The sequence below is a fragment of the Dendropsophus ebraccatus genome, chromosome 1, assembly GCF_027789765.1.
Source record: "Dendropsophus ebraccatus isolate aDenEbr1 chromosome 1, aDenEbr1.pat, whole genome shotgun sequence".
Lineage (NCBI taxonomy): Eukaryota > Metazoa > Chordata > Amphibia > Anura > Hylidae > Dendropsophus > Dendropsophus ebraccatus.
Window position 1 is genome coordinate 34,484,287 of NC_091454.1, and position 21,912 is coordinate 34,506,198.

General features: G+C 45.4%; 1 protein-coding gene across 4 annotated transcripts in view; it reads left to right on the plus strand.

The window, feature by feature from the left end:
- Positions 1–19,698: 19,698 nt before the first annotated feature.
- Positions 19,699–21,912, plus strand: part of LOC138792279 (piRNA biogenesis protein EXD1-like) — a 70,964-nt gene continuing 68,750 nt past the window's right edge. The window contains exon 1 of one of the 4 annotated variants that reach the window (XM_069969522.1): positions 19,699–20,160. In XM_069969522.1, coding sequence (XP_069825623.1) covers positions 20,114–20,160 — 47 coding nt within the window. In that variant the 5' untranslated portion in view covers positions 19,699–20,113. The remainder of the gene's footprint in view (positions 20,161–21,912) is intronic. The other 3 variants (XM_069969548.1, XM_069969532.1, XM_069969540.1) reach the window with 3 other exon arrangements.

Below are 21,912 nucleotides of genomic sequence, written 5' to 3' on the forward strand. Positions count from 1 at the left end.
GCTTAAAACTGCACTCTTGTGATTGATATCAAGCAGCACCTGGTGTAATATTGTAATCCATAATGCCGAATTAACCTGAAAAAAGCACTTTTGCCCTGGATCATTAAAGGATTATAAATTCATGGCTACTTGCTTCTAAAAATGTTGCCACACCTATCTAATGTTGTGACATATTGTGCTATGTCTCGATAAAAAGGCTATGTTTTTCTCAGAGAAAATCCCTTTTAGGCTAGCTTCACACTTACCGGATTGGCAGCGGATCTCGCGCTACGAATCCTGGTACTGTCACTTTAAAGGGGTTACATACCCGCAGCGGAATGAAAATTTCACTGCGGGTATGTAACCCCATTGAAGTGACAGTACCAGGATTCGCAGTGGATTTCGCTGCAAGCTCGCAGCATAAAATCCGCTGCGAATCCGGTACGTGTGAAGCTACCCTTAAGGCTGGTGTTTCTTTTAAAGGGAATCTGTGAGCTCCTGGGCACTAACTAAGGTGCTGACAGTGTGCTGTAGCTGGCAGCCCCCAGTGAGCATGTGCTTTTTGTTAATTTTCCCTGCAGCGGATTATGTACAATGTTATGTCTCCTACTGTACTAAAGAGTCACAGAGCAGTTGTTCGTGCCACACTCTGGCATGCATCCCCCTCCCTCTTCATGAATAATCAATGCTACCCGGCCTCCTGCTCGCTCAACTGTCAGATTGCAGATCAGTTCTCTGTAGGCAGGTTATGTCTGAAAGAAACACTCAGGTATAATCGAATCTCTTCTCCCTAATGTGTTGGAGCTGTGGTCCAGGGGTAACTCACCTGTCTAGAGACCTGCCAGCAGTTCAAATCCCCTGATGAAAATTAAATTGGTGTCTTTTTTTCTCATTATTTCTAATTAATGTCCATCAGGGGATTCGAACCAGAGAATGAACTGCTGGCAGGTCTCTAGACAGGTGAGTTACCCCTAGACCACAACTCCAACACATTAAACATTCAGACATAAATTGCCTACAGAGGACTGATCTGCAATCTGACAGCTGAGCGAGCAGGAGGCCGGGCAGCATTGATTATTCATGAGGGAGGAGGATGCATGCCAGAGTGTGGCATGAACAACTGCTCTGTGACTCTTTAGTACAGTCGGAGACATAAGATTTTACATAGTCCGCTGCATGGAAAATTACCAAAAAGGCACATGCTCACTGGGGGCTGCCAGCTACAGCACACTGTCAGCACCTCAGGTAGGGCCCAGGAGCTGACAGATTCCCTTTGATGCTTTAAGTAAAACCATAAATGCCATTGTTTTAAAATTTCAATCAAAAATGCTATTCATTTTTTGTAATGTATTTAAAATAGTAGTTTTTTTTTTTTTTTTCAAACAAAGCTTCACATCCCCTCCGTACACCTAAAGTAAAATGATAAAATGCTGACTGTATGCAGTCACCAATAGGGGGAGTGAAGGAGTTTGCTACTAATCAATAAATAAAACTTGATAAAATTGTATGTAGCTAATTCTGTATCTTCAAAGAAGTCAATGACTGCGACAGAACTGTAGGAAATGTACTGAATGATGACTTTTCTTATGAATAATACCAAAACAGAAGAAAAGAAGGTGACAGTGGGCTAAAGCAAAGTAATCATAGAGTGCGGAGGATTACAAGAAATCAGGTAGATGATGCACCTGGACCTGGAAGAATAAATCTTTTAGGGTGGGTTCACATGTAACGGATCAGCAGCGGATTCCTCACTGTGAATTCGCAGTGAAATCCGCTGCGGATCCCTGACCAGTGCATCCTATGGGCAGACAAACTCTTAGTAGGATGGACATCCCACTGCGAGTATGTCAGCAGCCCATCCCGTTACACCCCCCCCCCCCCCCAGAGCCTATACATCACCCGGTCCCCGCTCCAGCTTGCTTTGGGGGTTCCTGGCAGGTCCTGCTCGGTCAATCAGTGTGCTGCCCTGCTGCAGCACACTGATTGGCTGAGCGGTACGTGAAGACACCAGGGCCCCGAAGCAAGCCGGAGCGGGGACCAGGGATGTATAGGCTCCGGCGGCAGGGAGGTGTCCAGGTGGAGGTTAAAAAAAAATGAAACTTCTGCAGAAGAATATAGCATTACTTACCTGCCTATCCCTGTTTTTAAATTACCAAAGATCCATTTGTTTGGGGGGGGGGGTTGTTCTGTATTGTGTTTCTGTCCTTCCTGGTTGATCAGTTCCCAGAATGCAATGCTTTCCCTCAGCTGATCATCACAGCCCCCACCCATCAAATCAGTAAAATTAGTGCTGCACCTGCTTCTGGCTGGACAGAGATGGTGAATCACTCAGGGCATTGGGGGATCCAGCCAAACCTCCTGTCTGCCTCATCAGCCTGTCCTCAGCAAACATACACAATGTGAGACACAGGCATGGAATATTTGTCTCATAAGGGGGGATAGCAGTGGGAGCAGGAGACAATGTAAATTGGCACAGAGGCCATTTTTTTTTCACTACCAGGATATCTATCAGCTACCAGTGTGGCAGAATCGCACAGATATGGTAATACATTGTATAGACACATCTATAAAACTTTTAATGTACTTTTAATAGAAAACAAGTTTTTCTTATCCGGAGCTCCCCTTTAACGGGGCTGGCTGCTGACATACTCGCAGTGGGATGTCCATCCTGCTGCGAGTTTGTCTGCCCATAGAGTGTAAACGGCAGGGATCCGCAGCGGATCTCACTGCGAATTTGCAGCGAGAAATCCGCTGTGAATCCGTTACGTGTGAACCCACTCTTAAGAGATTTTCGCTGACCTTGTAGAGCTAGTGTGCTTAATGGCATTGTCAATTATTCCCTGCCCAAGGGTGGTATTACACAGCCCGATATTCCGGATAAGTGAGTCCCAATGTACTAGATCAGTACTAGCTTACAGAGCCTATTACACGGCTCGATAATCATTCAGAACGAGTAAGTGTAAAATAACTTTATACGTATGTTCGTTTATGTATGTTCACGCTCCACCAGCTCAGAAGTTCCAGCAACGGCTGTGGGCAAAAGCTAGAAAAACATCGGTGAGCGTTGACAGGTATGTATAAAGTTTATTATTTTTTTTACAGATTCGTCAGACACTCATCACTATTACACCTAGTGATGCACAGTTGGTGGCCAATGATTTTTCAACATGTTAAAAGAAAACAATCAGGCGATGATTGTTTCTTTAGCTGATTGTTGTCTTTATTTCACAGAGTGATAATTGGCCTGATTGGGCAGATTATCGCTCAGTGTAGTAAGGCCTTAAGTCTTGGTATTATTGTAAATCCTTGGACAGTCATGGGGGCCTACTCTAGGCCAACAGCATCAATTATTTTGCCACAGTAAGATCAGGGGTAGAGGAGCTAATGGGTTTCTAAGGGTGCGTTTACACAGACAGATTTATCTGACAGATTTTTGAAGCCAAAGACAGGAATGGATTTGAAAAGAGGAGAAATCTCAGGCTTTCCTTCATTACCTGTTTCTGTTTATAGTCTGTTCCAGGCTTTGGCTTAAAAGATCTGTCAGATAAATCTCTGTGTAATTGCACCATAAGGAGCACACTCTGTTAAAGGGAACAAATCACTACTACAAAAAATCAAACGCTGTTATCAGCTCCTAATAGAGCTTCTAAAGTGTTTTCTTACCATACTTGGTGTGCTGTCCAAATCTGCAGAGTGCACTGACAGCAGGGCTGTGGAGTCTGTAAGAAGCTGCTGCTCCGACTCCAACTTTGACTCCTGAATTTTATCAGGGACTGACTCCGACACAGGGGAGTAATTTATCACACTGGTGTAAAGTAGATCTGGTTCAGCAGCTTCTTCCTAATGTCCTACATGATCCTGGGGTGACTTTGGAGTGAATAAGGCAAAGATATAAAGCAGATTCTCCTGTGTGTGGTGGATGCAGCCAGTCTTCAGCCACAATGTCCTAAAGAACTCAAAATTAGACTAGATAAAGCAGATGGGCTTTTTCTGCTGACAATCTTCTATATTTGTACCTAAATATTCACCATACACAAAGAAACACTGCTAACAATGCCAGATCCCAGTGATATAGAGTTAAGGCATAGGCCCAGATGTATCAGCTCTCTGTCTGCGCCCCTGAATCATCTTTGGGCAGAGAGTGGAGGCGCATGAGAAATCCAATTGAAACCATGGAAAATGTGGAATTTCTATCTCGTTCCATCACCAAAACCAGCCCGACAAAACCCAACGCTTACCCCAACAACTGATTTACCCGCTACTAAAGCGGATCTCTATCCTATCACAAAATCCCCCCTCCCCCACTCCAACAAGCCCCACCATTTTTAACAAAATTACTAAAAAAAAACCTCAGCTTATTCAGGTCTCTAACCACTCCACGACACATTTTCCCGATCCAGACACTCATTGGCCTCCCATGCAGTGCAAAAAAATATACTGTCATTATAAGTTACCCTAAGACGAGTGGGAAAAAGAAGCGAGAATTACAGTAGATCTTGGAATTGTATAGTCTCCTTTTAACCAGAGCTGTGGAGTTGGTAAGCCACAGTCGACTCCGACTTCCGACTCCTTCATAAAAGGCCAATTAGCAACATCAAATTTACTGTAGTAAAATATTAACAATGGCTTTTTACTACCATCATTTATGTAAATTAAAAGAAGTCTGGTGACATTTTTTTATTAAAGTATTGTATTGCCCCCCAAAAGTTATACAAATCACCAATATACACTTATTACAGGAAATGCACATAAAGTGCCTTTTCACTTACTACCACATCAAGGTTTCAGTTCCTGGATAAAATGGTGATGTCACGACCAGACTCCCAGAGCTGTGCAGGCTGTGGCTGCTGGAGAGGATGATGGCAGAGGGATGCTCAGTGTCCCTCCAGTGCCCTGTGTCCCCCAGTGTCCCCCTGCCATCATCCTCTCCAGCAACCACAGCCCGCACAGCTCTGGGAGTCAGGCCATGACATTGCCATGTTATTCAGGAAGTGACATCACCATGTTATCCAGGAAGTGACATCACCATGTTATCCAGGCAGTGAAGTCTTGATGCAGTACTAAGTGCAGGAAAAAGTGCTTTATGTGCATTTCCTGTAATAAGTGTATATTGGTGATTTGTATAACTTTTGGGGGGCAATACCATACTTTATTAAAGAAGTCCGATGAAAATTTTTATTAATCGGACCACTTAGAGCTTAAACTATATTTTATTACCATACAATTTCTAAACAAAACTTTTCTTAACTCTTCAATAAATTTAAAGGTAAATAGGCTATAAACACTTACAAGAAAGGAGAAACGATCCAGCTTGTTCAGTAAAATGTATACTTGCGCTTTACTTTGCGCAAGTATACATTTTACTTCTAGTCTCTGATGACGCGTTTTGGACGCATGCGCCCTTGCTCAGAAAATAGAAAAGTGACATGATTACAAAATGTGGATTGAGATGACTAAACTACTAACACATTAAAAACGCCTTATGTCAGAAAATGCCCATCTGAACACTGTTATAGTCTGAAAAAACATAATATGTAGGTTTCTGCTTCAGCATTGCATATGAGAGATACCATTGATGAGGAAGGGCAGCCACAAGTTCATGTGAATAATAACACAATGCAATAATATACTCGTACTGTGGTTGTATAACACCAAAACCCTAATGGGGTGAGCACATGTAATTTAATAGTGAAAGAGTAGTTCTCTCCGAATATTTAAGCCCTCTGGCATGCTAGTATTCAACATATATTGCCAATAGGCTTTTTTGTCTCTCGGACGTTTTACTGTATCACCTCCTCTCATTTTTGAGGATATCTTTTCAATGCCATAAATAACAAAATCCCTTATAGAGCCTTGATGGGATTGTAAAAAATGGAGTGATGCCTCCGATTTTGGATTTACAACTTACAGGAGAGACGGGGAGTGCCATTGTCACCTCTACACATCGCAAGCCAATTTCTGGCAACAAAATTCTGAGAGCTGACAGTAATCATCCCCACACAATACGAGCAATACCAATAGGTGAGTGCACTAGACTTAAGAGGAACTGCTCTGACATTAAAACATATATCAAGGAAGTCTCTGATTTGGAGAATACACTTAGAGAATACACTAATCACTATTGCAATAAAGCAAAACAGATAATTAACAGAATTAACAGAACATTAATTACCCAAAAAAAGGACATGAAACAAAGACCAAAATGAAACCAGTACTGTCCATGACATATAACCCATTTTTCAATAGGGTAAAATCCATCATTAACAGACACCTATACGTACTAAAAGAAGGATCCCAAACTTGCCACAATTTTATGTGATGGTTGTCATATAGTTCCCAAAAAAGCCCGTACACTAGCCGATATGTTATCACCTAGTATGGTAATGGTTAAAAAACAAGGAGCAACGTGGTTGCAACAATTTGGGTTTTATAAGTGTGGTAGACATCCATGTAGAACTTGTAATTTTGTAAAACCTTATAAATCATTTAGCAATACAGAAGGTAACAAAAGTTATGAAATTAAACAACATATAGACTGTGACACTACAAATGTAGGAAAACATGATAGAATGCAAATGTTGCAACAAAAAATATGTAGGGTGTACGACCCGTAAGCTAAAAATTTGGGCTTTAGAACATATTAATGATATTATAGGCAACCTAACTATAGAAATCGGGAGCATCACTCCATTTTATACAATCACATCAAGGCTCTATAAGGGATTTTGTTATTTATGGCATTGAAAAGATATACCCAAAAATGAGACGAGGTGATACAGTAAAACGTCTGAGAGACAAAGAACATTATTGTTGAAACAATATATGTTGAAAACTAGCATGCCAGAGGGCTTAAATATTCGGAGAGAACTACTCTTTCACTATTAAATTACATGTGCTCACCCCATTAGGGTTTTGGTGTTATACAACCACAGTACGAGTATATTATTGCATTGTGTTATTATTCACATGTACTTGTGGCTGCCCTTTCTTATTATGGTATCTCTCATATGCAATGCTGAAGCGGAAACATACATATTATGTGTCTGTTTTTTCAGACTATAACAGTGTTCAGATGGGCATTTTCTGACTTAAGGCGTTTTTAATGCGTTAGTAGTCATCTCAGTCCACATTTTGTAATCATGTCACTTTTCTATTTTTCTATTATTCATATCAGTAGTGGCAATTATATGTATCTTTTAGCCTTTGTATACATTTTATATGTATTGTATTATATGTATAACATTTTCTGGTATGGGAATTGTTTAGAACCCACTAGTAGAGTGAATTCCGAATAGTATGGCATGTTAACGATAAATGAATACACCTGTAACAAGTGCATTTATACCTAGTAGGAAGTAAAGGCTGATGTCTGTGAGCAAGGGCGCATGTGTCCGAATCGCGTCATCAGAGACTAGAAGTGTGTGCATGATGGTGTGTATTGTCCTGTCTTTTAAAGTACTCCAATAAAGCGCAAGTATACATTTTACTGAACAAGCTGGATCGTTTCTCCTTTCTTTCGGCTCGGGATTTTTAGAGCCGAAACGTTGGTATTTTTTATATGCAATGGCTTAAAATAAAGTAAAGATTTTTTCACTGGATGGCTGTTGTCTCCACACCCTGTTCTTTTGCTGATTGAATATCAGGCTAGGGCTTGCCTGACGGGGACTGTGCATCCTTGGAAGGTCCCGCTGTTCCGACCTGTGGATTTTTTGTACATTATAATGTATATATATTACAGAGTTGTCTATATTATATACAAATATAATTTAAAATTATATGTGTCCTAGAAACATGTAAAAAGTGCAGTTGCTATGTTCAGACACCCAGCCAGAGGGGTCATTTATCAAACTTGTGTAAAGTGAAACTGGCTCAGTTGCCCCTAGCAACCAATCAGATTCCACCTTTAAAGGGGTAGTGCGGCACTAAACAATTATTCACAAAATAACACACATTACAAAGTTATACAACTTTGTAATGTATGTGAATGGCCCCCTTCCCCGTGTTTCCCCCCACCCACGCTAGACCCGGAAGTGTGTTCCGATCCCCCCCTTTCCAACCCCCTGCCCCCCCCCCCCCCCCCCCCCCCGGAAGTTAAATAAAGTATACTTACCCGATTAAGGACGACCCTGTCCTCTTCTCCCGGGCTACATTTTGTGACAATGTCGTCACAGCAGGGGGCAGGCCAGGGGTTCATCCTCCTCAGCATCTTCAGGTAAAACAAATGGGACATGAAAAGGCTGCTGGTGCACTTGCGCATCAGCAGCCTTTTCATTGGCTGGACCGTATTACATGGCTTCCAGCTTGCTCAGCCCTGATTGGCTGAGCTTGCTGGAAGCCATGTGATGTGCTCCAGCCAATGAAAAGGCTGCCGATGCGCATGCCGGCAGCCTTTTCTCTCCCATTCACCTTACACAAACTCTGAAGTGAGGGAGTTCCAAAGACGGCGGCCGGAGGTGACAGAGTCGCAGGCGGCGGGAGATTCAAGTGCCAATCGCCACTGGAGGGATGGTGAGTATGATCTGTGTGTGCGTCTGTGTTTTTAATTTTTTTTTAGGTCCCGCCGGAGTTGTCCTTTAAGCTTCTATTACACGAGGCAATGGAAAGAAGCAAATGAGCGATTGTCAGCACTTGCTTGCTCCTCCTTCCCCGGTATTACACAAGTTGGCAGCGAGCGGGTAAGTACAGGGCGGGCCACAGGGAGATGCGGGGGGGCTGCCCGGGTGATCGCTTCATTGTCTAGACAGCCCATAGCAGATAGCAGCTCCTATTCCAAGGAGCAACTGCAGCAGATCACTGCTATATTAGTCGTTTGTCTTTCAACATGTTAAAAGACAAATATCAGCAAGACGATTATGGGCCGATAATCATTTTGTGTAATAGGGCCTTTAGGGTCCATTTACACAGAAAGATTATCTGACCAATTATATGCCAAAGATCTGAAGCCAAAGCCAGGAATGGATTTGAAAAGAGAATAAATCTCAGGCTTTCCTTTATGACCTGATCTCTGTTTATAGTCTGTTTCTGGCTTTTGCTTCAAATATTTGGCAGATAATCTATCAGGTAATCTTTCTGTGTAAATGAACCCTAATGGTGCGTTTACACAGGCAGATTTATCTGACAGATATTGGAAGCCAAACTCCAATACAACAACAAAGAGGGCAGCTGCCCCGGGCGCCGAGACCAGGGGGGGGGTGCCATGACAGGGACCAGAGAGAGGATGGCAGTGGACGAGGCAGCCTAGAAGCCTCCTGCCCTCTGTCAGTGTGAGGAGACAGGGGACAGTTTTTACTTTATCAAAAGAGGTATTTCCCATACTGTACTGTCTCCTGGCTGCTGTTTAGCTATAATTTGCGCAAAATCGCTGCATTTGTACCGCGATTTTGCGCAAATCAGGGCTAAACAGCAGCCAGGATAAAATACAGGAAAGAGATGGTGAGGGACCTTGACATGTGACTATGATGTCACCGCAGGTCCTGTATGTACACTGCACTATAGAGGAGGAAGAAAGAAGAAACAGGTGTGTGGGAAGGGGAGGACAATCAGGGGTGCACAGTCTGGGCATGGGAGGACGACAGGGGGGTACAGAGTGACACTTGTCTGGGGGAGACACACAAGAGAGTTGGGGTCCAGTGTTTATTTAGGGGTCTGATCTGGTTGTACATTATTCTATACTTAACCCCTTAATAACTGCCCTCTCCAAATAAATATCACATTTATATAAACCTCACCTACTATCTGCAGGGGTAGGGAACCTTGGCTCTCCAGCTGTTGCAGAACTACAACTTCCATCATGTCTGGACAGTAAAATTTTTAGCTTTATCCATGTATGATGGGAGTTGTAGTTTAGCAACAGCTGGAGAGCCAAGGTTCCCTACGCCAATCTATAAAGCACCTGTACCTGTTATTTTTCTAAATTATTTCTATTAAGAATTTGGTGAGGTTATACCTTACTGGAGGTGTTACTACTGTTGTCTCCGCTGCTAGGTGGAGTTGTTTAAACTTCGGGAAATTCATGAACCTGCCGCATTAGATTGCTGATGCCTTCCCGGTCCGTGGGGAAGGAGGAGACTGCCCGGCTATTACCTTGGCTGAATCCTGGAATTCCAGTCAGTACCCGGGCACTCTCCTCCTTCCACACGGACCGGGAAGGCATCAGCAATCTAATGCGGCAGGTTTGTGAATGTTCGAGTTCAATTGAACCTATGATTTCCCGAGGTTCGATCAACTCTACTGCTGAGCGTACCTGTGCATTAGGAGACGGCACCATAGAATCACATTACACTGGGTGTCACACTGGAGATAGATCAGGAAGCTTCACCTCCTAATTCACAGATACAGACAGCAGGGAGAGGAGACAACAGCGCCTCCTCAGGTACAGACAGCAGGGAGCGGAGACAACAGCGCCTCCTCAGGTACAGACAGCAGGGAGCGGAGACAACGGCGCCTCCTCAGGTACAGACAGCAGGGAGCGGAGACAATGGCGCCTCCACAGGTACAGACAGCAGGGAGCGGAGACAACGGCGCTTCCACAGGTACAGACAGCAGGGAGCGGAGACAATGGCGCCTCCTCAGGTACAGACAGCAGGGAGCGGAGACAACGGCGCCTCCACAGGTACAGACAGCAGGGAGCGGAGACAATGGCGCCTCTATTAAGGTACTTAGGGACCAAATTTTAAATGGGAAAAATGGAATTACTTTAAAAAATGCTGATTGAGCCCAGAGCTGCCTGATAATCATTCTTCATAGAAACATTCCAGGTACGCAGTAAATATGACATTATTTATCCCATATTGTGAAAACCACACTAGTGCTGCCGGGAGAGATGAGCGAATCGCTAATCTAAACTTCATTAAAAAAATGTATATGTCTCCAAGACAACACTGAATGTATCTCCTAGTTGTATCCCATCTTTGCCCACTTTTAAGAAATTACAGTACAGGGGGAAATATAGGCCACCCCAAATGCTGCCAATTGAATGCCCTGAACACATGGCAGTACTCACTACAAGTAACTAGTGCCCACCATTCGTAACAGCCACAGTGTTTCCATAACTAGTGACTAACACAGACAATGCTGAAGTTGGTTACTTATTTACAGGATTTTTCTTTTTCCTTTTTAGCTATTATTCTTACATGAAATTTATAATAATCATAAACTACCAGTAAGTGAGATGCCCTGAAGAAAATGGAGTTAAAAATGGCCAAAAGAACCCGGTGGTTGGCATTAAATGGTCATCAAAGTAAAAACAAAAATGGTGATTTTAAAAGAAAATTAAGCTTGGGTTATTGATCTCACACTCATAATACACAAGTCCAGCCTGCCCCAAAGTGGTTCTGGGTGTTGAAACTGGCATCAAAGAGGGCAGATGGGCATATTGTCCTGATTTAAATAAGTAACTGGTGTTTTCAAAGGGTTAAATGAGTTTGAGCCACTTATCTCACAATGATAATACACAGAGAGGGATGCCCCGCATTACATCTAAAAGAGTGCAGCCTGGCCAAAAGTGGTTCTGGGTGCTGAAACTGGCATCAAAGTGGGAAGGCTGGTATTTTGTCCTGATCTGAATAAATAACAGGTGTTTTCAAAGGGTTAAAGAGGTAGTGAGGCACTAAACATTTATTCACTAAATAGCACACGTTACAAAGTTATACAACTTTGTAATGTGTGTTATGTAAGTGAATGGCCCCCTTCCCCATGTTCCCCCTCACCCCGGAAGTGTGGTGCATTATACTCACCGCATTACAGTCGACCCCAAGCCGCCATCAGGGGCCGGCAGGAGCGGTTCGGCCGGCCTCCCGAAGATGTCGTCATTGTCCCAAGATGGCGGACCGCGGTCTGGGTTCAGACCTCCTAACCGCATCGGATCCGGTCCGTCCCGGGACGGCCCCCATGTGTCCCGCTCCCCACCGCACTGCCTCCCGCCCCAAAGGCGTACTGTCCTTAGATTTCAGTACGCATGTGGAGCTGGGGGCAGTGTCGGCCCGGCCCTCGGCTGATACGTCCTCTCTGGGGACGTCCCGGGGATTCCCCAGCAGAGCGCGCATCAGTGACCTCAGTGTAGGCCACCGGCCTGTACTTCCTCAGAGAGCGCGTATCAGCCGGGGGCCGTACCGACAGGAGAAAAGAAGAAGACAGCCGCAGCAGGGAACGAGGTGCTAGGTGAGTTGTGGTTTGTTTTTGTTTTTTTGTCTGGGGGACATCTATAAGGGGAGAGTGCATAGGGGGGGCTATATACTACTAGGGGAAGCTAACAGGGCGCTATATACTACAAAGGGAGAGCACAGGGGGCTATATACTACTTGGGGGAGCTCACAGGGGGCTATATACTACTAGGGATGCACGATGCACCGAAATATCGATACTACTATCGAGATTTCGGGCCGAAAAACGGTTCGATACCAGGATTTCCTGGTATCGATACTTTATGTTAATTTGCATAATAGCGCAGTTTAACATAAAGTATAGAGCAGAGAACACGGCCGGCGGCTATCTGAGTGCCGGCCGTGTTCTCTGTATGCCTCTCCCTGCTCCCACCTGTCACTTCCTCCGCGCTCTCTCTCCCTACGTTCCCGGCGGCGCCAATTTCAAATAGCCGGCACATAGCATTTGCTTGTGCCGGCTATGTAACTGTGTTGATGCCGCTGTCACACTGACAGCGGCATTAACCCCTCCTGAGCCGCTTCGTATGCAGCAGGGGTCGGCTACTGTGTGTAGCAGACCCCCACTGCCGGTGTCTGTCTGATAATAGGATCCGGCTCAGCCAGACTCTGTTATCAGGGAGATGATTTATGTGGCATGTGGCATGGAGGAGAGCGGGAGGTCCGGGAGAGGAGGACAGAGAAGGCTGGAGGTGAGGAAGCTGAAGACGGAGAGCGGGGTCAGGAAGAGGAGGACAGAGAGGGCTGGAGGTGAGGAGGCTGAAGAGGGAGAGCCGGCGGTCTGGGAGTGAGGAGAAGGGAGAGGAGGTGAGAAAGCTGAAGAGGGAGAGCGGGGTCGGGGAGAGGAGGACGGAGGAGAAGGCTGGAGGTGAGGAGGAGATGCGGCCACTCCATCTGGCTGCACTGTGAGGTGGGGGCCACAGGACTGTGAGGAGGAGCGGCCGGGCCCCTCAGATAACTCCCGGGATGACCAGGAGGTCGGCCGTGCTCTGACGGGGGAGGGGGGCTGTAACCTTTGATTACCCTGCCGCCCAAATCCTGTTCACCATGCCCTGAAAGAAGAAAAAGTGCAACTACAACCCTCATCATCCCAATAGCTGAAGTGTGTGTGTTAAATGACTACAGCCCCCACCATCTCCCTGGTAGCTGAACTGTGTGTGTTACATGACTACAGCCCCCAGCATCCTCCTGGTAGCTGAAGTGTGTTACATGACTACAGCCCCCACCATCCTGGTAGCTGAAGTGTGTGTTACATGACTACAGCCCCCACCATCCCCCTGGTAGCTGAAGTGTGTGCTACATGACTACAGCCCCCACCATCCTCCTGGTAGCTGAAGTGTGTGCTACATGACTACAGCCCCCACCATCCCTCTGGTAGCTGAAGTGTGTGTGTTACATGACTACAGCCCCCACCATCCTGGTAGCTGAAGTGTGTGTTACATGACTACAGCCCCCACCATCCTCCTGGTAGCTGAAGTGTGTGCTACATGACTACAGCCCCCACCATCCTCCTGGTAGCTGAAGTGTGTGTGTTACATGACTACAGCCCCCACCATCATCCTGGTAGCTGAAGTGTGTGCTACATGACTACAGCCCCCACCATCATCCTGGTAGCTGAAGTGTGTGTGTGTGTTACATGACTACAGCCCCCACCATCCCCCTGGTAGCTGAAGTGTGTGTGTTACATGACTACAGCCCCCACAATCCCCCTGGTAGCTGAAGTGTGTGTGTGTTACATGACTACAGCCCCCACCATCCCCCTGGTAGCTGAAGTGTGTGTTACATGACTACACCCTCCACCATCCCCCTGGTAGCTAAAGTGTGTGTTACATGACTACACCCCCACCATCCCCCTGGTAGCTGAAGTGTGTGTTACATGACTACACCCCCCACCATCCTCCTGGTAGCTGAAGTGTGTGTGTGTGTGTGTGTGTGTTACATGACTACAGCCCCCATCATCCCCCCTGATAGCTGTTGTGTCTGTGTGTTACATGACTACAGCCCCCATCATCCCCAGCTAGATAGTGTTACATGTCTTCAATTTCTATTCTTGTGGGTTTTTTATGTAATTTATTCAGTATCGAATTGGTATCGAGCATTGAAAAAAAAAAGTTGGTATTGGTATCGAACTCAAAATTCTGGTATCGTGACATCACTATATACTACAGGGGGAGAGCACAGGGGGGCTATATACTACTAGGGGGAGCTCACAGGGGACTATATACTACAGGGGGAGAGCACAGGGGGCTATATACTACTGGGTGGAGCTCAGAGGGGGCTATATACTACAGGGGGAGAGCACAGGGGGGCTATATACTAAAGGGGGAGAGCACAGGGGGCTATATACTACTGGGGGGAGCTCACAGAAGGCTATATACTACAGGGGGAGAGCGCACAGGGGGCTATATAATACAGGGGGAGAGCACAGGGGGGCTATATACTACTAGGGGGAGCACAGGGGGGCTATATACTACTGGGGGGAGCTCACAGGGGGCTATATACTACTGGGGGACAGCGCACAGGGAGCTATATACTACAGGGGGAGAGCGCACAGAGGGCTATATGCTAAAGGGGGAGAGCCCACAGGGGGGCTATATACTACTGGGGGAGCAACAGGGGGCTATATACTACTGGGGGAGAGCGCACAGGGGGGCTATACACTACTGGGGGAGCAACAGGGGGGGATATATACTACCAGGGCAGTCACCCCCTTTGTACCTAATATCAAAGGGCTGGTGAGAGAGAAAAAATGCCAGTTTTCCCGCTAATAAGCAGCAATTCTGTATGTAAATAGTTGAATGTTTGTGAAAAATAACAAAACACATTTCCTACTGATGTTCAGCTCGGACCTTCACCTGACAATAGACCCCGGTAAGTGGACCTTCACTAAAAGTTGTTGAGTACCCCTGATATAGAGCATCCATATCTGGGCATTATAAATCAGTTGAGTCCAACCTGGCCCAAAGTTGTTCTCTGTGTAAAAATTGGCATCAAAGTCGGAAGATGGGCATTTTTTCCTGATTTGAATAAATAACGTGTTTTTAAAGGGTTAAACGAGTTTGGGCCACTGATATCACACTGCCATTGCACAGGCAGGCATGCCCCACATCGTAATCAGTTGAGTCCAGCCTGGCCCAAAGTGTTTCTGGGTATAAAAACTGTCATAAAAGTGGGCAGACAGGCATTTTTTTTCTTGATTTGAAGTAACTTTGATGCCAGTTTCAACACCCAGAACCACTTTGGGCGAGGCTGAATTCTCTTGAATGTGATGCGGGGCATCCCTCTCTGTGTATTATTAGTGGCCCAAACTTTTTTAACCCTTTGAAAACTTGTTACTTATTCAAATCAGGAAAAAATGTCAGTCTGATCACTTTGATGCCATTCACCGACTATTATTACCACAGTAGACCTATTAAAACTTAACCTTTAATAATAGCTTAAAAAGGTAACTATACAATAAGGCCCATCTAAAAGTAAATAAAGACCAAATAAGTGCTAAACACACAAAAACAACCTTGGCCAACAAGGCAATATCAGGGTATGGGCCTCCTCGGCTGGAGCGCATCACATGGCTTCCAGCTTGCTCGGCCCTGATTGGCTGAGCTTGCTGGAAGCCATGTGATGCGCTCCAGCCAATGAAAAGGCTGCCGGTGTGCAAGTGTGCATTATACGGAGGTATCACGATCTGATCGTCGTGCCTGCTAATAAAGTAATCGGATGCAGCTGTCAAAGTTGACAGCTACATCAGATTACTTGAATGCAGCCATCCCTGGTGTCTAGTGGGGTGGATCGCTCCTCTGTCCGGGCTCAGCGCCGTAATGGCGCTGATCCCAGCTCAGCACTCGATTGCTTCCAGCTGCAGCAGCCGGAAGCAATCAAAGTGCCTATCTCATCAATCTATGCTGCATATCTATGCAGCATAGATCTCAATGAGAGAACAGAGTACTTATACTAGAAGTCCCTCAGGGGGGCTTCTAGTATAAGTGTAAAAGTAAAAAAAAAAGTGTTGTTATTAATAAAAAGCCCCCTCCCCTAATAAAAGTCAGAATCACCCCCCTTGTCCCATGTTGTAAAAATAAATAAATAAATAAACATGTTTGGTTTGGTGCGCAATCGCCCGAACTATTATTTATCACATTCCTGATTGCACACGGTAAATGGCGTAAGCGCAAAAAAAATCCCAAAGTGCAAAATTGCGCATTTTTTGTCGCTTCAAATCCAGAAAAAAATTGTAATAAAAAGCGATCAAAAAGTCGCATATGCGCAATCAAAATACCCATAGAAAGAACACATCATGGTGCAAAAAATGACACCTAACACAGCCCCATAGACCAAAGGATAAAAGCATTATAAGCCTGGGAATGGAGTGATTTTATCCCTTTCAGGACCAGGCCCAAAATGACCCAGTGGACCTTGCAAATTTTGATCTTAGTGTTTTCGTTTTTCCCTCCTCCCCTTCTAAGAGCTCCAGCACTTTCAGTTTTCTATCTACAAGCCATGTAAATGCTTGTTTGTTACAGGAATAGTTGTACTTTGTAATGGCGTCTTTCATTTTACCATAACATGTATGATGGAATTCCAAATATATTATTTATGAAGATATAAATAGGTGAAATCGTAAAAAAGAATGCAATATGGTAACGTTTGGGGGGTTCCTGTGTCTACGTAATACACTATATGGTAAAAGCAACGTGATACTATTATTCTATAGGTCAGCCCGAACACAACCATATGCAGGTTACACAGATTCTCTAATGTTATATATTTTTTTTATGAAATCCTTTTTTTTGGGCAATTAATTATTAATAAAATGGGCCTATTGTGACGCTTATAACGGTTTTATTTTTTCACCTATGGGGCTGTATGGGGCGTGTTTTTTTCCGCCATGATCTCTAGTTTTTATTAATACCATATTTGTGAAGATCGGACGTTTTGATCACTTTTTATGAATTTTTTTATATATATAGTGTAACATAAAATCGGTAATCCGCGCACTTTTTTCCCTCTTTTCGTCTACGCCATTCTCCGTTCGCAATGTTGCTTGTTATACTTTAATAGATCGGACAATTACGCACGCTACGGTATATTATATGTTTATTTATTTATTTTTTTATGTTTTATTTATATAATGGGAAAGGGGGGTGATTTCAACTTTTATTGGGGGAGGGGTTTTGGGGTAGTGTATTGGTGTTTTTAACTTTTTTTTTTTTACACATTTGAAAGTCCCTTTGGGGGACTTTTACATTCACTACTTTGATTTTTACACTGACCATTGCTATGCCATAGGCATAGCATTGATCAGTGTTATCGGCGATCTGCTTATTGAGCCTGCCTGTGGAGGCTCAGTGTAGCAGATCGCCAATTGGACCGCATGGAGGCAGGTGAGAGACCTCCGGTGGTCCGTTTTAACAATCAGCGTGACTGCGGGGGTCCCGATCAGTAAGTGACAGGGGACTCCCCCTGTCACTTACACTTAAACGCCGCGGCCGCGCCATTGCAGCCGGCCCCCACCTGCTGTGAAGCGGAGCGCGCTTCATAGCCGGAGAAACACCCAGGACGTAGAGTTACGTCCAGGGTCGTCTGGTGACAGACTTCCATGACGTAACTCTACGTCCTGGGTCGTCTAGGGGTTAAGGAACACGTTCTTGTTAACAATGGTTTGAATTTTTTACAGGCCATCAGATACAATGAAAGTTATACATGTTACATATCGTTGTAATCATAACGACTTGAGGAACATATATAACAAGTCAGTTGTACCCCAGGGCGAACGGCATAAAAACGACCCCCCCCCCCCCAAATAAAATAAATGCGTGGTTTTTTTTTCCAATTTGACCACACATTGAATTTTTTTCTGATTTTGCAGTGTACTTTATGAAAAAAAGTGGGTTTCTAGGTGAAAAATTTAAATGCTATGGCCTTTTAAGCACAAGGAGGGAAAAACGAAAACGCAAAAACTGAAATTGGCCCGGTCCTCTAAGGGTTAAGCTATTATTAAAGGTTAAGTTTTAATAGGTCTATTATGGTAATAATAGTCGGTGAATTGCAAGTTTAAATTAACTACAGGACCAGGTTTATTGTTTGGACCACGGATCCCCATATCTGTCTGTAAGTGGACTCTTTTCACTTTGATTCCAGTTGTACACCCAGAACCACTTTGGGCCAGGCTGGACTTCTGGGTTTGATGTGAGGTCTCCCTCTCGGTGTGTTGGCAGTGTAAGGCTGCATTCACACGTTCAGTGTTCCGCATGGAACACGGAGGTAGAATGCCTGTAACGGACTTCTCCCCCCGTTAGTCTGTTACAGGCATTCCACGTCTGTGTTCCGTGCAGAACACAGAGCGTGTGAATGCAGCCTAGAGTCGGTGACCCAAACTCATTTAACCCTTAGAAAACACCAGTTACTTATTCAAATCAGGACAAAATGCTTGTCTGCCCACTTTGATGTGTGTGACGCGGGCATCCCTCTCTGTGTATTATCAGTGTGAGATCAGTGGACCGAACATAATTTTCTTTTAACCACTTAACAACACAGGGCATATATTATGCCTTGTGGTCGCCTTGGGGACTTCAGAGGGGGGCTGCGCGGCGACCCCACCACTGTGGTCCCAGGTGCCGTATGTAGCACGTGCCCGATTGGCGTGCCCGCTAATCAAGCAATCAGATGCAGCTGTCAAAGTTGAGAGATCAGTGTGCATATACTAGAAGTCCCCCAGGGGGGCTTCTAGTATATGAAATAAATAAATAAAGTGTCATTATTGATAAAAAAAAAAAAAACTCCCCTAATAAAAGTCCAAATCACCTCCCTTTTCCCATGTTATAAATAAAAATAAATAAATAAATAAACATGTTTGGTATCGCCGCGTGCGTGATCGCCCAAATATTTAATTTCATTCCTGATCCTGTGAATGCGTTTTGTTTTTTTCCAATTTCACCACATATTTATTTTTTTCCTGGTTTTGCAGTGTTTTTTTATAAAAATTTTTTGCCTGTCATTGCAAAGTACAATTAGTGGCGCAAAAAAAGGTCTCATGTGGGATTCTAGGTGAAAAAATGCAAGTGCTATGGCCTTAAATGTTCAAGGAGGAAAAAAAACGGAAGTGCAAAAATTGACATTGGCTCTAGGGGTTAAAATCACAATGTTGCCATTTTTACTTTGAGGCCCATTTTATGCCAACCACTGGGTACTTTTGGCCATTTTTACCTCCATTCTCTTCACGGCACCTGACATAGTGGTAGTTTAGGATTATTAAAAATGTCATGTTAGAAGAAGGCTTCTGTTATGTATGGGAAAAGAGAGGGGCACCTGTGTTGAGGTAATCCCATACATAACACTGTACTCACTACACCGCACACACGCCTCAGGGGCAAACACCAGCACTAACACAGCAACCAATCACATCGCACTTCCTAGCCTCTAACCAGCAGCGCACATATGAAGGCCGAAATCTGATTGGTTGAGATTCTCCCGTACAGCCTACACTAGCCGCCTCCCCCACTTCAAGGTCGTTAACATTTGGGGAATCGGTGCTAAGTGTACCCGGCGCAGAACTGTCCCTTCTGTAGACATGAAGGACGCAATACAAATAAGGGCCAGGGTACGCCCACCTCCCTATAAAGCGCAGTCTGTATATAAGAGCGCAGGGGACTGTACACATGACCGTATCACTGCGCCTCACGTGCATCGTGTGACGTCATCACCACAGAAGCTGCCTGCCCAATCACAAGGTGGCGGCCGCCCTCCTCTGTGTGGTAAGGCTGTGGCGCCTCATAGGCGGCAGTCACTGCGAGGAGAACTGTCCCTGCTCACAATACTGACTACCTGAGGATGTAATTGGTGGTTGGCGGGTTATACCTCACTGAGGAGGAGGGGCTAACAGCAGAGCCTAGAAACGCAGGGAGCCGTCCTGTGTGCACAGTGCAGCAGCAGCTCCTCCCCTGCATGATCGGCCTGTGTGACTGGAAAAGGCGGGAATCATGTCACTGCGGCCAGTCAGCTCCGGCCAGAGAGCTCCTCATGGAGGGTGAGTGTATAAGGATGAGGAGGAGGATAGTCCTGTATGCCTGTGCTCTCTACCTCCTCCATGTGTTGTCTTCTTACACCATGTCTGCCCCTCTCTACTCCCCATGTGTTCCCTCATCCATATGTGTCCTTCCCCTCGTGTGCCCATATGTGTCCTTCCCCTCATGTGTCCTGCACTATCCTCCATATGTGTCCTTCCCCTCATGTGTCCTGCACTATCCTCCATATGTGTCCTTCCCCTCATGTGTCCTGCACTATCCTCCATATGTGTCCTTCCCCTCATGTGTCCTGCACTATCCTCCATATGTGTCCTTCCCCTCATGTGTCCTGCACTATCCTCCATATGTGTCCTTCCCCTCATCCATATGTGTCCTGCACTATCCTCCATATGTGTCCTTCCCCTCATCCATATGTGTCCTTCCCCTCATCCATATGTGTCCTTCCCCTCGTGTGTCCTGCACTATCCTCCATATGTGTCCTTCCCCTCATCCATATGTGTCCTGCTCCATCCTCCATATGTGTCCTTCCCCTCATCCATATGTGTCCTGCTCCATCCTCCATATGTGTCCTTCCCCTCATGTGTCCTGCACTATCCTCCATATGTGTCCTTCCCCTCATCCATATGTGTCCTTCCCCTCGTGTGTCCTGCACTATCCTCCATATGTGTCCTTCCCCTCATCCATATGTGTCCTGCTCCATCCTCCATATGTGTCCTTCCCCTCATGTGTCCTGCTCTATCCTCCATATGTGTCCTTCCCCTCATGTGTCCTGCTCTATCCTCCATATGTGTCCTTCCCCTCATCCATATGTGCCCTGCTCCATCCTCCATATGTGCCCTGCTCCATCCTCCATATGTGTCCTTCCCCTCATGTGTCCTGCTCTATCCTCCATATGTGTCCTTCCCCTCATCCATATGTGCCCTGCTCTATCCTCCATATGTGCCCTTCCCCTCATCCATATGTGCCCTGCTCCATCCTCCATATGTGTCCTTCCCCTCATGTGCCCTGCTCTATCCTCCATATGTGCCCTGCTCTATCCTCCATATGTGTCCTGCTCTATCCTCCATATGTGTCCTTCCCCTCATCCATATGTGTCCGGTCCCTCATGTGCCCATATGTGTCCTGCTGTCCCCTCCTGTGTGACCTGCTCTGCCCTATATGTGTCCTTCCCACCATTTGTGCCCTGCTCCCCCCATTTGTGACCATCCCCTCCCCCATTTGTGTTCCCCCCTCCCACATGTACCATTACCTCATGTGTGACCTGCTCTCTATATGATTGGTGCTGATAAATGTAGCACCCCAGTGTATATATGTATACACGTATATAAAATCATGTAATTTGGGCAGTGTTCTTGGATTGTATTTCAGCAACCTGTCAGTGTAGCACTGGGGCACAGTGTACTGAGCCATTACATCGAGAGGGCCCAGTGTATGGCACTATTATCTTCTGGGTAGCATAGTTGACAGCAAGGGGTGTGGCTTATTGTGGGTCTGGTCTCGGTGGGGTTTGGCCTATCATGGGTGTGGTTTGCGGGGTGTGGCTTGTCACCACTTTTTCAGTTATAATTTTACAGTCAGAATAACACAAAAGAAGCATTACACACCCCAGTGTCAGGTCCCCAGTATATTACACAGGTTTTTGGAGTTGGTAAGCCGCAGCTCCGACTCCTGAATTTGATCAGTACTGACTCCGTCTCCTTCTTAAATGGCCAGTCATATACCAGGGGAGTTATTTATCACACTGGCTCAGCAGC